We start from the raw sequence: 17,334 nt of genomic DNA, 5'->3' as shown, positions 1-17,334 counted from the left end.
TCCCGTCCGAGGGCCCAGAGCCAGCAGGAGCTTGGGAACTGGCCTGTGCCCTGCCCGTGGCTCGAGAGAAGCCCTATTTTAAGTTTTGGGATGTTGTAAACAGTGACAAGGCATTTCCACCTCGAAAGAACCAGAATGCAGACCCCCGACCCCCCCGCAGCCCTTCATCCCTGTAACTATTAAGGAATCTGGACAAAGATGAGAGGAACTAAGTTTTTTCCAACTGAACCATCAAGAGAAGCTCTGAGTGTATCAGGTATAAGAATAAAGCCACATTCTCTTTTTTTCTCAGGAAAATAAAAGAGGTTCAGGGGGGCTGGAGAGCTAGTACAGCAGGTAAGGCATTTACATTGCAGATGGCAGACATTGGTTCAGCCCCCTGAGCCTGGGCAGGAGTGATTGATCCCTGAGCAATGCCATGCCTGGTCTCCATTCTCGGGCTCTCTTGTTCTTTCTAGCTTGGATTGTCTGCTATTATCAAATGTTAGTTGGTAGGGCTGGAGCAATAGCACAGAGGATAGGGTATTTGCCTTGCACATGGTCATCCCAGGTTCGATCCCCGGCATCCTAAAGGGGATGCCAGCCCCTGAGTGCTGGGAAGCTTGGCAGGCCCCCAGCTGTCCTTGTCTTTTTCCCCTAACTCCAGGCCTTCTCTGGATGGTCAGAAGTGAGTTCAGGTGGACTCTTTGGGGTCCTCAGGCTTCCCCCCTCCCTCCGTACTCCAGGGGGGAGGTGTATGGGGAGGAGGGCAGCCAGATATCTGGCTTCTGATTTCTCATTTGATTCTGGAGGCCAGCTCTTCCCAGGTTTGGGGTTTGGGGAGTCTCCCTAGCCTGGGGAGTGCTGGGATGCTTGGCAGGCCCCCATCTGTCCCTCTCTTTTTTCCCTGGATTCCAGGCCTTCCCTGGGCGCCGGTCCAGGTGGGCTTTGTAGGGGTCATCAGGCTTTCCCCCTACCTCTCCCTACAGTAATGAAAATGCGCTTTGGGAGGAGGGCGGGTCATCCTAGCACTGATTTATGTTGGGACAGTCACTGGAAATTTTTTCTCCTTGGTCTCCTATTGATAGTATTGTATGCATATAGTTTATATATGCATAATATCCATCTTGTATTGTGACCTTGATACTGCCCTACAAAGCTCATTTCTAATCTTTTACTGCCTCAGTCCCAACCCTTTTTTCCCCCATCATCCCATGTAGGTGCAGCTCATGACATGAAGCTCACCACATAAGAGTGATGAGTGCAGTTAGAGAAATAACTACACTGAAAACTATCATAACAATGTGAATGACTGAGGGAAATAGAAAACCTGTCTTGAGTATAGGTGTGGGTGGGATGGGGAGGAGGGAGATCTGGGAAATTGGTGGTGGGAATCTTGCACTGGTGAAGGGGGGTGTTCTTTACATGACTGTTATCATACAACTACAATCATATTTGTAATCACAGTGTTTAAATAAAGATAATTTAAAAAAAAAGAAAGGCTGCTCAACCAATAATCCAGAAAACAATAAGATCAACCGTAGCACATCAATCAGATTGGCAAAAGCATTGACACAAAAGAATGTTTGGGGCTTCAAGTATTACTAAAGATGTGAAGAAATGGACCTCTTAGATGGTGGTGGGAAAACAGTGTTATGACTTTCGAGAGCAGTTCAGACATCAATTTAACATTGTGTGCATACCACAGGACCCAGTAATACCACTGCTTGGTTTGTGCACCAAGGCATTTAGCTCTTAGAGGCAGAGACAAGCACAAGGGTGCTCAGTGCAGAGTCATTGGCAATTACAACATTCTATTGACCTATAGTGAAGTCAGAGAGAAATCTTGGCATTTTTCTATGATTTACTCTTCCTCAAGTATAATATGGAAACCAGTTTATGGCATGATCACGGGAAAAGTAAAGAAAGCAAAAGAAAAAAGTTGGCTTGTTTAGGGATCTCCTAAAGTGGGGGCCCATGTCCTAAGCTAGACTGAATGAATAGGTTCAGGCTCAGGTGGCCCTGCCTGTTCAGGAGCAGGGAAGGGGGAGTCTTTGTCCTGGACCCCAGGAAGGCTAGTGTGGGGAAAGAGCTGGACAGGGGGCAGGAGTGATGGTGTGTGGAAGTTTCAGAGAGAGAGAGAGAGAGAGAGAGAGAGAGAGAGAGAGAGAGAGAGAGAGAGAGAGAGAGAGAGAGACAGACAGACAGACAGACAGACAGACAGACAGAATACCAAACTCTGGCTGTACCCACAGGGAGGGCTGGGGTCTGGTGCACTTACCCAGGAGGGAGACCCCATGGTGGTTAAAGGGAGAAGCAGAGGCCAGAGCAATAGCATAGTGATAGGGCATTTGCCTTGCATGCTGCCAACCCGGACACACCCAAGTCTGATCCCCTACATCCCATATGGTCCACCGAGCCTGCCAGGAGCGATTTCTGAGCTCAGAACCAGGAATGTCACCGGTGCGGCACAAAAACCAAAATAAATAAATAAATAAATAAGTAAAATAAAAGGAGAAGCAACTCAGTCCCTCTTGGCAGTGAGGGGTCCCCGGACCCAGAAGGCTGCCCTCGACCCAACTCTCTGCTCACACACTCTTAACACACAATACACAGGGCAAGCCGTGATCCTAGGCCCCATTCAGGGCAGTAGGAGGGCCTGGCTCATGGCCTTCGGGGCCCAAATTGAACTGCAGGGGGAGGCAGGGAGATGCCAGAGAGGTAGCTCCATGTGCAGAAGGACCAATGGGTGGGACGTGGTCAGGCCGAGGCCCGAGCAGAGCTGAGCTGAATGTCGGACATTTGGGTTGCAGGCAGTGGAGGGGCCAGGCTGGGGAATGGGGTGGGGGGCTACTGAGCATCAACTGAGAGGGGCTTTGAGCCAAGAACCTGCCCCTTTCCCATCCTGGTCTGTGTCAGCACGAGGGGCTCCAGAAGCCGAAATCCCCAGGGGGACAGAGACAAGCGTCCAACGGTTCTGAGCACCTGATAGTTCTGAGTTCTGTCCTGGGGTCCCCCACTGCCCTCTGGACCCTCTAGCTTGTCCATGCAAGCTGTACCCCCACCCTAATTTCTAGACACTGCTTCCTGCTCCAAACCAACAGGGCAGACAAATGGGCTCAGGGATGCCACCTGCCACTTACCGAGCTCTGAAAAATCGGGTGCTCAGGCTGGCAAGGGGTTCCCTGAACCCACCTCGCACACCTAGGCACCAGGAGGGGCCCCTACAGACGCTGAACCAAGATGGGTGTGTGTGCAGAGACCCATGTGTTCCCCAAGAAGATGAAGAGAAAGAGCTGTGTGGCAGCTCCACAGTGCCCTGAGAACTCTCTTATTTAGCCATGTGGGACAGGACGCCACTATATTGGGTTCGGGGGGCACAGAGCAAGGCCTGGCTCTAACTCTGAGCATAGGGCAGAAGGGTCAGTGAGATGTGGGGTCTGCTGGACTGCCAGGGGAGAAGGGGTCATGCACTGTAAAGAGGGGCTGAACAGGATGAAAGCCCCCTCCTTCCATCTCCGAGCTCGCTTTTCTCCCAACAGAGCCCCAGGATCCTGCAGCAAGTCTGGGGTACCATGGGAAGTGTGCCCCATATGTACATGGTCACGTATCTCCGGTCACGCCTAAGAGAGAGGCCAGAACTCAGATCTGTGGATGACTAGCCAGTCCAGGGAGCCGGGGGCTTCTCTGATGCCCCCGGTTCGGTCATGGGACCCCCTGGGAAAGCTGCACAAGAGATGCTCCATGTGTGTTGGGGGACAGAAAGGTCCTGTCTGGAGGGGACCCATGTGCCTGTAAGTGTGGACAGTTCCTGACCCAATGGACAGGTGAAGGTGGGCATTGCCCTCTGCAAATTCACTGCTGGGACCAGCCTTGGGATCAGTGCCCCAGAAAGCCAAGGAAGAGACTTGGGGAAGTTTAGGGGGCCAGGGAGGGACAAATTTGGGGTCCTAAGGACAGGGTGGGGACCCACCTCGTGGGCAGAGTGCAGCATCCATCCGCTGTGAGTCTGACTTGGGTCTCGTAGCTGTCCAGGGGGCACACGGCCTGCTGAACCGATGGGCACTCCACAGTGCTGCAGTCCACGCTGAAGACTGGAAGGGGCAAACAGAGTGGGAGGTGACTGGGATTGAGCGAGCCACCCCCCAAAATCGGGAGCCACAGAGAGCAGGAGACCAGGCGGCATAGTCATAAGTGGCAGGACAGACAGCCAGAGAGTTTAACGTAAGATGATGAAGCTGAGAGTCAGACAGAGGCACTTCCCATAGAAAGTTCCTGAGACGGACATTGTTGTATGTTGCTGAGAGCATCTCTCTGGAATTTTATCCCCGCCCTAAAAAAAATAAAACTCCATTCGGCCAAGAGTTGGAAACCTGCAAAGTGGAAATCCCCTCGGATTGGATCACAGGCCAGCATGAATGAAGATGCAAAAAGTCATCCAAAAAGGAGAATGCACCCCAAACCCTTAGCGAAGGTTGCCCACATGGTGGGGTGACAGAGGCAGCAGGCAGCATCCGCAGAGTGGGAAGGGGTGCCCGGGGAAGGAGCAGATGGTCAGGACCCATCTTGATGCCAAGGATACCCCCTTTTCCTGCCCATGATCCCCCAAGCAGAAGTGGAGACGAGTGAGCTGGAAGGACAGAAGAGCCGATTCGGCTTGGAAGATGCTTGGAAGATGCAGAAGATGCAAAAGATGCAGAGGATGCTCAGAAGATGCGGTCCCCAGGCCGGGCGCGCCTACCTGGCTTGCACTCATAGAGGTCACAGCACTCCCCTGGCGTCCCCGAGGCCTTGGACACCAGGATGTTGAGGTGCCCGGGCTGGCACACTTTGCGCAGGCAGCCCGCCGGGTCGCACACACAGCGGCTGGGCAGGGGGCAGCACTCCCCGGGGGGCGCATAGCCCTCGATCAGGATGGAATCTTCGGGGCAGTGCGGAGAGAACTGGACTTCGCAGCGGGCCTTGGAGCAATCCGGTTTCTCATCTATGGGCGAAAGAAAGAATTTAGCTGGCGCCTGGGGCCAGGGCAAAGTGGGGTGTTGGTGTGTGTGTGTGTCTGTGGTGGGGTACGTCTCCCACCCTCGATGCTCCAGGCCGAGAGAGAAATATGATGGGCACCCCCTAGGCACCAAAGCCTCTCTGAGATGATTCAGGATGAGCCTGAGGTGCCCTAGGGAGGTGGAATGTGGCCCCCCAGTGCCAGAAAAGAGAGGCAGAAAGAAGGAGAGGCGAGAAGGGTCTGCGCCGGCAGAGTCTGGACCAACCAAGAGCAAAAGCTGGTGGTCTGAAGGGAACGGGTACATCTGGGTTTCGGAACTGAGTCTTCAAGTGAGTGTTTTATGGCTGCAGATCAAGACTTGGAGGTGTCCGTGGAAGAGGCAGAGACAGTGGTGAGATGGCACAGCACGATGAGGTGATGCCGGGTGAACCCCCGTGGTTCCCCTCAGTCTGGCACGACCTCCTTCAGCCCCAGCCTGCAGACCAGCTGCTAGAGATAGACCAGGCGGAAGGAAAATAAAATTCCACCAAGGAGAACAAGGTTGGGTGTAACTCCACCCTGGATTTAGGTGTACCTATCTGAGACCTGCCCATTTCTGGGAGGGGTCTTGGGAACTGAATATTAGGTGTGACCTTACCTGCAAGACCCTGCCCATTCCTGGGAGGGGTCTTGGAATAGGTAGATAAACCCTGGAGCCAGAGGATTAGGGCTCTGCCCTGCTGCGCGCGCTGGCTTTTGGGTTTCTGCGTTCTGGTCTTTGACCAGCATGGAGCCCAAAGGGAAGATGGCTGACAGGAGTTAAGATGCAGGGCCAAGAATAACTAGTGCTTGAAAGGTTATGAGTAGGCCACACACATGTGGTGAATAGGGATGAATAAAGCTGATGCTTCCTGATGCCTGCCTGTGAGTGAGTTTGATGGATGGGGGTTGCAGAGCCACGTGGCCTGGATGGCATCCACCTCCATCCAGCCCCATCCTTAATTATTTGATTCAACAGTTGGGAGCTCTAGTTCTTGGTCAAGCTTTGACAGGACCTGGGAGTAAGTCCCTGAGGGCAAGAAGAACGGGAGCCCCAAAAAGTGTGGAGAAGAGAGGCAGGAGAAGAAGGGCCACATGATTCCCCACAGAGAAACCCAAACGCAAGGTTTCAAGCCGGAATCTGGTTTCTGGTGGCAAGGAATGACCAGGCAGGCTGGTGCTTGACCCTAAAGATGGCAATGGGGGCTTTTTGCCCCCCCCCAAACCAAGCCCCATCCATGCATTGAGGCACAGTCACACCCGCTTTGCCAATGGTGCACCCTGATATAAGCACATCCTGGGAGAGCTTCCTCAAGCCCTATTCTCAGTTCTGGAACATTCCCATGTAACACTCCCTGGTCTTGGACCCCCAAAGCCTGTGGGCATATGGGGTAGAACCAACCCAACTTGGCTGGCAAGTGTGGGCTGCTCCAGCATCTCACAACTCGGGGTTCCTGGGTCATAACCACATTCACAGACTTGGGCTAAGATTCAGAGGTCAAGCAGGAGGAGACAATGGAAGGAAATAAGGGGGCCAGGATGGGAAAAGGTTTGGGGGTCTTGGGCCAACCCTGACTGGCCATCCCATTGATATAGAAGCAAATGGCCAAGTTTGCTGTGGATGGGAGGAGCCATGGGGGGGGGAGCAGAACAGAGCAAGGTGGGTGGGGGACCCAGAGGGCTTGAGGGCTGGGGCATGGGGCAGGTCACAGCAAGATCAGGGGTGCAGAGATTCTATATAGGGGTCCCCCTGCCTGCGGAGCCCACAAGACCCACCCTTCCTTGTGTCCTGCTGGAACTCCAAGAAACTGCCGAGGAAAACAGACAGTGACTGAGTCCAGAGGGGATCCCCGAGAATTCCCCAGCAGGGGATACACCAATCAGGGCTAGGGGAAGAGAATCTTAATAGCGAGGGGGCTGGTATGATGGCCTATGGGCAGATCATCTGGCCAGCTTGTCCCTGTTTTGTGGTTCATCATGGAATGCAGATTCCCCGTCAACCTGTCAATCCATCCATCCCTCCCCCGTCCTCAGAAGACGGCCCTGCTCTATGTCAATCCTCTCATAATTTCACCTTCTCATCTACAGCTTCTCTGCAGAAGCTTCACTCCAACGACACAGCCCCCTTCCCATTAAAGGTCAAGTGCCCTTCTGGTCGCCCGGTTCCCTAGGGCTTTCCCTGCCATCCCCAATGGGTGATGGCGATGGGTTTTTTATAGCTCAAGCCCCGAGTGGTTTATTTTGCTAATGAAAACTGCCCTGGAGATGGGCGTGGGGCAGGCTTGGCTGGCCCAAAGGGTTTGAGAATCAGAATCCCTGGAAGGGTGGGAGAAGGGAGGAGAGAGATGGGAGAGAGGAGGGTGAGGCAGACAGGAGGCTGCCACGCTCATCACACTCTTCCCAATAGCCTCGAGCCCAAGGTGCTGGCTTTCTTTCCATTCTACTGGCATCAGTAAAGTTTGAAACAGGGGCGGGAGAGATAGCACAGTGGTAAGGCATTTGCCTTGCTTGCATGTGGCTAACTCGGGAGGGACCTGGTTTGATTCCCAGCATCCCCTATAGGTCCCTGAGCCTGCCAGAGGTGATTTCTGAGTGCAGATTCAGGAGTAACCCCTGAGCACTGCCGAGTGTGGCTCCAAATCCAACCAACCAACCAATCAATCAATAAATACATTTTTTTTTTTAAAGTTTGAAACAGTCCTTGTTTCCTTCAAATAAAACAGTTGGACTGATGCAGGGTAAGGCCACACGCAGCTGTGCTCAGGTGTCACTCCCTGTTCTGCCCTGAGGGACCCTCCATGCAGGTACCCTCACCCCAGTTTGGTCCCTCCAGCTGAAGCAATTCTGATGGGTCCCTCAGATCCACCCGAGACAACCATTGAAGTGCTCTGGGTCTGGAACATTCTTCCGGGGATGGGGTAAAATAAAGAAATCTTCTTGGGTTATTAGATTCTCTAGGAATCCTGCCTCTTCCAGAAAGAGCCACGCTGGTTCAACCAGGAAGGACCCGTCTAGTGAACTGCCGAACACAATCCAGTTCTTCTTGTGAAGTGCTTAATCTCTTCCTTGCCATTTGTTGGTTCCCCACTTTTCACCCCAGTGGCACCCAACATTCAAAGAGAACTATTGAGTTTACGTCTATTTCCTTAGTTTGCCTTAGAATAACAAATGATCTTAAACCATGATTATTATTATTATTATTATTATTATTTATTTTGGGGGGGCCACACCTGGCAGCACTCAGGGGTTACTTCTGACTCTATGCTCAGGAATTATTCCTGGCAGGTTCGGGGGACCTACGGGATGCTGGGGATCGAACCTAAGTCAGCCACATGCAAGGCAAATGCCCTCCCCCCCCCCCCCCCCCCCCCCCCGCTGTGTTATCACTCTGGTTCCCGGAGCTTGACTTTTTTTGCCTTTGCCGTTCTGTCACATCTGCAGGCACAGGCAACCTATGACCAATTCTAAGATCTCACGAGTCTCTCTAAAAGGATCCCATGTCCTTTTTCGTTTTCTTTTTGGGTCACACCAGCAGGGCTCAGGGCTCATTCTGGCTCTGCACTCAGGGACCACTCCTAGCGGGTCTCCGAGGACCAGAGGGGATGCAGGGGATTGAACCCAGGTTAGCTGTATGCAGGGCAAGGCTCTCCCCAGTGTGTTATCACTCTTGCCCAGGGCTGATGCTTCTTATCTATAAGATTATCAAGGAGGAAGTTAATTAAACACAGTTTTTTTTTTTTGGGGGGGACCACACTCTGCAGCGATCAGGGATTATTCCTGGCTCTACGCTCAGAAATTGCTCCTGGCAGGCTCAGGGGACCCTATGGGATGCCAGGATTCGAACCACCCTCCTTCTGCATGCAAGGCAAAGGTCTTACCTCCATGCTATCTCTCCGGCCCCCAAAACAACGTTTCTTAACATTTCTGTATTTCAGTATTATTTCAGTATTATTTTCTACAGCATCGTCAAAAACCCATGATTCTGACTAGCCTCCTCTTTGAGGGGGTTTGTGTTCATTTTCCAGGGCACACTGTCCAGCCTGAAAGGACAGGAGAGCTAAGCAGTGACTTTGGCAGTGACTTCATTTTTAATTTTTGTTTATTTATTTTATATATATTTGTTTATTTCTAATTGGGTCACACCCAGTGGCGCTCAGGGGTTACTCCTAGCTCTACGCTTAGAAATGGCTCCTGGGATACTCAGGGGACCATATGGGATGCAGGGAATCGAACAGGGGTCAGTTCTGTTTTGGCCATGTGCAAGGCAAATACCCTACCACTGTGATGTTGCTCTGGTCCATAAAGGAGCGATATTTTTAAAAATATCTTTATTTGGGCCAGGAGAGATAGCGCAACGGCGTTTGCCTTGCAAACAGCCGATCCAGGACCAAAGGTGGTTGGTTCGAATCCCGATGTCCCATATGGTCCCCCGTGCCTGCCAGGAGCTATTTCTGAGCAGACAGCCAGGAGTAACCCCTGAGCAACGCCGGGTGTGGCCCAAAAACCAAAAAAAAAAAAAAAAAAAAAATCTTTATTTAAGCATCATGATTTCGACAGTGACTTGGATTTCCCAGGGACAGACCCTCCTTTCAGGATCCAGAGTTGCTTCCTCCTCTCCGCCACCCCTAGTCACTTCACGCCAACTCTGCTGGGGCTATACCGGATCCAGGGCTGGTTCTTCTGGTGCCTCCTTCTCAGCCTATTTCTAGATCATTCTGCTCACAGAGTTACCTTCCTCTCCCGTCTCTCTCAGGCTGACAAAGTGGGAGAAAGCTGCACCCCCAGATTCTGCTCCTCATTCTCCAGCCCCTGCTGTGCCAAGAATTCTTCCCTAGAGACCGGACAAGAGAAAGAGACTCTGTGGCCTCTTTCCCTCAGGCACCAACAAATCTCTAACAAAATCTAACAAAAGTTCCAGGTGGAGTGATAGCACAGTGGGGAGGACATTAGGGTCCCTTGACCCTACAGGAGTGATTTCTAAAAGTCAGGAATAACCCCTAAGTATTGCAAGGTATGGCCCAAAAACCAAAATCAAAACAAACCAACAAACCAACACCCCCTCCCCACACCCATCAAAATCTCTAAGTTTACCAGAAACATGCTCAAAGTGGCAACTTACAACAACAAAAAAAATGGGCTGGAGTGATGGCGCAGCGGTAGGGCATTTGCCTTGCATGCGGCTGACCCAGGATGAACTTGGGTTCGATCCCCCAGGGTCCCGTATGGTCCCCCAAGCCAGAAACAATTTCTGAGCGCATAACCAGGAGTAACCCCTGAGTGTCACTGGGTATGGCCCAAAAACAAAAACAAAAAAACATAACTGAGGGGACCAGATCGATAGCACAGCAGGGAGGGTGTTTGCCTTGAATGCAGTCAACCCACCAGGTTTGATCTTCTGCCAGGAGGGATTCCTGAGCGCACAGCCAAGAGTAAGTCCTGAGCCACCAGGTGTGGCCCCCAAACAAACAAACAAACAAACAAAAAACCCAATGAAAAAGTGCCACCAAAATCTAAAGTGATAGTGCCCATGCCACCTTCGGGTGCTTGGAAAAAAGAAAGCCAGTATGACCATGGGACCAAGCTGCCCTCTATGGGGCTGGCCATGAACACTGTGTTAGGCACATGAGGAGTAGACGTGACTTTCCAAGGGAGACTATGGGGAGTTGGCAGCCAGCGGGGGTGACTGCCTCTGGGCCAGCTGAGGCCTTGTCCTGCTGGCCTGTGTCCACAGTCCCATCAGGTCAACCCTGCCTTGGTGAAGCAGGTATACCGATACAGAGACCAGAAACCAAAAAAGTGTGCTGGGCATATTCGCCCATTTCGTGCCACAGAAACTCCACTTTTAGGGTCTCTGAGAATGGTCCCCAGCGATCTCAGGTGGTTTCCACTAGGGCAGTGGTGACAACCTTTTTTTTTTTCAATTGAGCCAAATCTTGCCAAAACCACGATTGAAATTTATTTTGAGAGCCACACAGGGCGCGCACTGACAGAGGCTAGGAGCAGAGTCCTGACTCCTGGAGCAGCCGCCCGGCACACAGAAGAGCCACATTCAAAAGTGGAAAGAGTCGCATGTGGCTCGGGAGCTTCGGCTTGCCGACCACTGCTCTAGGGCGATGTCTTGGGGAACCCTATATTGGGCGCTGGCTGTGCAACGGAGTAGGTGAGCTCAGAGCAGAGAGGGGAAGAGTTTGGGTGACCCCTCATGCTCCCCCAACACTCTGCTGCCTCCTCTTGGGCATGGCAACTACTCAGGGGACTCTGGGTGTCTGGGGATTCAGGGGACAAGTCCCCGTGGCCACCTGCAGTGCAGCTGCTCCAAGGTGTACCCCAAGTCCTGCCCTCAGCAAAGATTCCCAGGAGGCTTTGCAGGTGCAGGGTCCGGGACATCACTGCCCTATACTTGTCTGCTGTCCCAACGGGTGACAGGGAGGTGGCCCAGAAACCAGATCCATGTGTCACTGTGTGGGTGAGGCCAAGGGTACACCATCGGACAGATAGGTTGGCATAGAGTTGGGGCAGAAGCAGGGACGGTCTGAGTGCTCGGGAGCTGGAGGGCAGGTCTGCCACTCGGACCCGGAGTGTCCCTTGTGCGGTGTACCCAGGGCCAAGGCCAGGTGTGGCATCTCAGAGAGAACAGAACAGGGCCAGCCTCCAGAAAGGCTTTTCAATGTCCGGGTCCTTGCAAAGGACTCAAGTCCCCAGCAGAGGAGGAAGGGACAACTTGGTCTCCCCAGCAGAGGAGGCTCACTCACGGTGAAGTGCTCAGCTATGGCCACAGGGCCAGTGTGTGGCTGGGACACCTCGCAGGTGTCTGGGATGACTGAAGGTGGCGTCTTTACTCTTTCTCTTGCTTTCCCAGTGCTGAGCCAGGCTCCTCCCTCCCTCGCTTTCTTGCTCTCTCTCACTTGTGCTCTCTCTCTTCCTTTCCTGCCCCCAACCCTCTATTTTCTCAGTGCTGGGACAGGCACCTCCTTCTTCGGTCCCTCCCTCCCTCCCTCCCTCCCTCCCTCTCTCTCTCTCTCTCTCTCTCTCTCTCTCTCTCTCTCTCTCTCTCTCTCTCTCTCTCTCTCTCTCTCCCTCCCTCTCTCTCTCTGCCTTTTTCTCCCCCCCCAACTCTTCTGGCGCCTCACTCCACCAAAGGGAGCTGGCCTGCACCACTGGCTGGGTGGAGCCCCTCCGGAAACTTCTACCACTCACTCGAGGCACGTGAGGGGGTCACCCTGTCCTTCCAGCTGCTCCGGGAACCCTTCTTTTCATCCACATTCCACGATTTTATCATGACCTTTTTTGGCGAGCGCAGAGGCGGCAAAGACTCATTCGGCACCGTCACGGCCCCGAGGGGGAAGAGGGAGGCTTGTTGATACAGTCCCCGAAATATTTCCTATTCCAGCTTGCTCAGCTCCGAAAGAAGCACCACTGGCTGGTACTTTCCCAGGCGCATTCCTGGGACTCCGGATTTAGGATGCAACGAGGCAGGGGCGGACGGCCGGGACCTGGGCTGCCCTCCAAGGTTCAGCAAGAAGACATCACCCCAAGTGGCTTTGCTAGCGCCCCAGAAAGCGAGGTGGCTTTCTACCGTGGGAGAAACAAGCCAAGCATTCCAGAGAGGAAGGAAAGGGATTCAAATTTTGGGGTCTGGGCTACACCAGGCAGTGCTCAGGGGTTAGGTTAGGGTTAGGTCCACCTCTGTAATTGGGAGGCAATTGGGAGGCGCGTGGTGCCAGAGATCAAACTTGGGGATCCTGCTGGCAAAGTGGGTGCTCATCCAGTTGGAGGTGACTAGGCTGCATTAGTTGCAGTTCTTAGCTATGTTTATGCACCCTTGAGAAAGCGCACTGTGAGGCGGGCAAGATGGGGAGAGGGGCCAGCCCCCACTATGCACACTACAGTCTTAGCACCCCATAACCCCCACCCCAGAGGGCGTATGTGGATAGCCTGAGCATGCACTTCTGGGTGAGACCCCAAAACCCAAAGGTAAGAGAATGAAATAAAATTTAGTTAAAAATCAAAACCCAAGGGGCCAGAGCCATAGCACAGCGGTAGGTTGTTTGCCTCGCATACAGCCGACCTGGGAGGACCCGGTTTGATTCCTGCCATCCCATATGGTCTCTTGAACCTGTCCGGAGCCATTTCTGAGTGCAAGGCCAGGAGTAGCCCCTGAGCACTGCCAGGTGTGGCACCCAAAACAATCAATCAATCAATCAATCAATCACTAAGTTAAAAAAATCAAAACCCAGGAACTGGATAGCACAGTGGGGAGGGTGTTCCGCCTTGCACGCAGCTGAGCTGGGTTTGATCTCAGCATTCCACAGGATCCCCCGAGTCTAACAGGAGTGATTTTTTTTTTGTTTCTGTTTTTGGGTCACACCCAGCAGTGCTCAGGGGTTAGTCCTGGCTCTATGCTCAAAAATCATTCCTGGCAGGCATGGAGGACCATATGGGATGCTGAGATTCGATCCACCATCCTTCTGCATGCAAGGCAAACACCCTGCCTCTATGTTATCTCTCCGGCGCCCAGGAGTCATTTCTAAGTGCAAAGCCGGGATAATCCATGAGCACCACCAAGTGTGGGCCAACCCCAAAATAACAAAATGAGAATTTCTGTGGGCTAATTTGGGTGTTGGCAGCCTTTGGGTGATACCAGAGTGAGGGGCTCTGAGTCCCACCATCCTGCCCTGAGACTCTGAGTCTCTTTCTGCCCCAGTTCCCCATCAGCAGAAGTTCTGGGATGTGCTCCGACATGCCAGTGCAAGCGGCTGGCCCAACGCCAGGCCTGGGAGCCAGGCTGCCATGCTGCGGTGGGGCTGAGCTCGGGGCCCCACTGTACCCCCTGAGACCACACAGAGCGGCTCAGCTGGACTGTTGCTGAATCAGTGGGAAGCGATGCTTCTGGCTGGCATCTCACCACTCGACAGGTGGTCCCTGAGGGCTGCAGTACCTGGGCGCCTGGGAACGCACAGGAATGGGTCGTGAGCAAGCACCGGCCCGGGAGATGCAGATGGACAGGAGGCCTGCAAGGAAGTTGGGGTTTGCTCACAACTGGTCAGCCCCAGAGCCAACAAGCAACTCCACATCCTCAGGGCACTGGACGACAGGCACTCGCCAGGCCTGTTCATGTCCTGACAAATCTTGGGCTTATTTCAGTTTGAGGAGGAGAATTTCCCTCCTCCTGGGAACCATGGGGCGCCCCCCCAACATCAAAAATGCAGATGCAGCAGGAGACATAGCACAGCGGAGAGGGTGTTTGCCTTGTATGCAGCTGACCTGGGTTCGATCCTTGGCATCCAATAAGATGCCCTGAGCTTGCCGGGAGTGATTTCTGAGTTCAGAGTCTGGAGTGGCGCCCATAAAAAAATTAAAGAAAAATACAGATACTTTTTGGGTTTGAGAGAATGACTTCAAAGGGCTTAAAATGGGGAAGGTCAGGGTATCCCCCTGCACCCTGGAACTGCCATGGTGTCCTGAGCATTGACCACAGAGCTGAGTATGTGCCCCACCAAATGTGAGAGAGACAAGGAGAGATAGAGAGATAGAGATAGATAGATAGAGAGAGAGAGAGAGAGAGAGAGAGAGAGAGAGAGAGAGAGAGAGAGAGAGAGAATGAGATAGTCCTTCAGGATAATCTAATCTTTCTTCTTTTTTGACATCTATATATAAAATCTTTATTACAGGCGATATTGGTCCAGACACTACACAATACCAACAGTACAAGTTGAATCTTTCAAAATCATCGTTTAAACAGCAAAAGACCAAGAAATAAAATTTTGAGTCCACTGATTATTTTTTCTCAAAAAGAAAAAAAAAAAAAAGAAAAGAAATCTCAATGCACATTATTTTCAGCTCCCTTATGATAGTGAAACATACAAATACAGAAAAATACCCCCATTTAACAATTGACTAGGTGTTAAATGGTTATTTGGCTTAAAATCTCGAGTTAAAAAAAATCCTTTTTTTCGGCAACCTACATAGAGATAAGTAGCAAACTTTAGTAGGAATAAACAATTTCATTCCGTTGACAACAGGTACAAAATTTTCATCTGACCTAGGTTCTGATCTAAGCACGAGTGTTGCTTCTCATCATCACCCATAATCTAATCTTTCAATCTTTAGTAACTCCAATTAAGACACATATGCTGGTACCCAACTATCTATGTTAGGACTTTGGAAACGACTAAGAAGGCTGAAAAAAATACTGTAGTTCTACCTCTAACTCTGAGAGAGAGAGAGAGAGAGAGAGAGAGAGAGAGAGAGAGAGAGAGAGAGAGAGAGAGAGAGAGAGAGAGAGAGAGAGAGAGAACAAAATGCAGACATGCAGAATCAAAGCACATCAGTCCTCAGTTCTCCCCCCTTCACTCACTTTAGTTCTGAGTAAACCAGAACCAACAGTGTCTCCAGCATCTTTCTGGAAAAGCTCAGAGTTTCCAACAATCAGCCCCAGAAAGGCAGAGGTGGGTATAGCAGGGCGAGGGGCTGGAAAGAAGGTGACCCCCAAAGGGGGCCCTCGTGTGTCCTGATGACTGTTGATATTTTTGGGCTACACCTGGGGGTGCTCGGGGATCACTTCTGGCAGGGCTTGGGGATAGGATGGCGGCGGCTGGAGATGGAACTGGGGTTCGGCTGCATGCAAGGGAAGTGCCTTCCTTTCGCGGAATGGTTGCTCCAGCCTTGCTGCTCGATTTCAATTCCAGCTTCTGAGTCGGGGGACATTTTATTCCCATCATCTGGTCCCCTTGCCCAAGGGTCATGGAATGGCTTTATTCCTGAGAGTATCAGGGCCCAGGTGATCATACTTGTTTTTCCTTTTATTTTTTTGGTTTTTGGGTCATAGCCGGTGGCACTCGGGGGTTCCTCCTGGCTCTGCACTCAGAAGTCGTTCCTGGCAGGCTTGGGGGACCAAATGGGATGCTGGGATTTGAACCACTGTCAGTCTTTGATCAGCTGTGTGCAAGGCTAATGCCCTACTGCTGTGCTCTCTCTCCTGCCCTTCATGCTTGTGTTTCTAACTAAGTTCCTTAGCATCACTAATTCTTCTTCAGATTTGTACAGCCATCGAAGGTCTTGGAGATACAGACCTCCCCACTCACCACACACTCCATGGGGCGGGGGAGTAACTGGCAAACGGGACAAATAAGTGCTGAGACCTCAGACGGACCCAGGACAATTGTTCTTTGATGTGCCCAGAGCCCGGCATGGCCATGGAGGAATGAACAAAGGGTGAGGAGAAGATTCAGATGGTGTGTGTGTGGGTGAAACTGTCCTCACACTGGGGGGGGGGGTCCTTCTGTGCAGGAAGTTTTTAGGACAGTGCGGTGTACAAAGTGAGGGATCAGGTATTATCAGTGTGAGTGGAGGGAGGGGAAAATCCATCAGACACAAGAGGCACACACAGCCCTGGGCACACATGGGAGGGTCCCCAGGGTGTCCACACGAGGCCTTGCTGGCCTCGCCCCGACAGAAGACAGAGTAGCTGGAGGAGGGGGGTCAGGGCTGCTTCCTTCTGGGGCGCCACTGGGGAAACGGGATCCATCCTGGTTTTAGAAAAGAAGGAACCAGACACTGGCCCATTGTTGGGGAACCCTGGTTCCAGTGGTGGGGCGCCACTTCCTGAGTCTTTAGAAGGACGCCGGATACTTGGGTGCTGAGCTGAGCCCCTGGAGCGATGAGATTGTGCCCCAGAATGGATGAATTGTGGATGGGGGTGGGAGCCAGTCAGCTGCAGGGGGGCTGCATTTTCTAGCAAATCCCTCACAACAGAAAGAATTTTTCAATTTAGCATCATCACTGAGACCCTCTGTTCCTCTTCTTAGTTTCTGTTCTGCTGAAGGTTAAGTGACCCGTGGAGGTCCTGGGTCTTTCAGTGGAAGGTCCTGAGGTCACATCCCGGTGCCGGAGTAATAGTACAGCAGGGAGGGCATTTGCCTTGCACATGGCCGACCCGAATTCGGTTTCCAGCATTCCATAGGGTCCCCGGAGCACCACCAGGAGTGATTCCTAAGCATAGAGCCGGAGTCACCCCGGAATGCCGCCAGGGGTGGCCCCCCAAAAAGAAAAAGAAGCAATAGGGGCTGAAGTGATAGCACAGTGGTAGGGCATTTGCTTTGCATGTGGCCGACCTGGGATGGACCCAGTTCAATCTCCAGCATCCCAGATGGTCCCCTGAACCTGACAGGAGCAAGTTCTGAGAGCAGAGCCAGGAGTAATCCCTGAGCGCCGCCAGGTGTGGCTCCAAAACCAAAATAAACTGATAAATAAATTTAAAAAATAAGAAAAAGCAAAAAGCAATAAGCAGAGAGGGAGTGATTTAGGGTTAGGGCAGGGGGTTGAGGTGCTGTTCACAC

General features: G+C 52.2%; 1 protein-coding gene across 1 annotated transcript in view; it reads right to left on the bottom strand.

The window, feature by feature from the left end:
* Positions 1 to 14,112, bottom strand: part of CRIM1 (cysteine rich transmembrane BMP regulator 1) — a 46,644-nt gene extending 32,532 nt beyond the window's left edge. Inside the window, exons 1-4 of the mRNA XM_049784699.1 lie at positions 14,034 to 14,112; positions 13,935 to 13,942; positions 4,721 to 5,066; positions 3,953 to 4,073 (exon numbers count right to left, since the gene is read on the bottom strand). Coding sequence (XP_049640656.1) covers positions 3,953 to 4,073; positions 4,721 to 5,066; positions 13,935 to 13,942; positions 14,034 to 14,112 — 554 coding nt within the window. The remainder of the gene's footprint in view (positions 1 to 3,952; positions 4,074 to 4,720; positions 5,067 to 13,934; positions 13,943 to 14,033) is intronic.
* Between the last annotated feature and the right edge of the window lie 3,222 nt (positions 14,113 to 17,334).

Source organism: Suncus etruscus, chromosome 12 (genome assembly GCF_024139225.1).
Source record: "Suncus etruscus isolate mSunEtr1 chromosome 12, mSunEtr1.pri.cur, whole genome shotgun sequence".
Taxonomy (NCBI): Eukaryota; Metazoa; Chordata; class Mammalia; order Eulipotyphla; family Soricidae; genus Suncus; species Suncus etruscus.
Note: the sequence above shows the minus strand (reverse complement) of the source record. Positions and strands in the feature narration are given on the sequence as shown.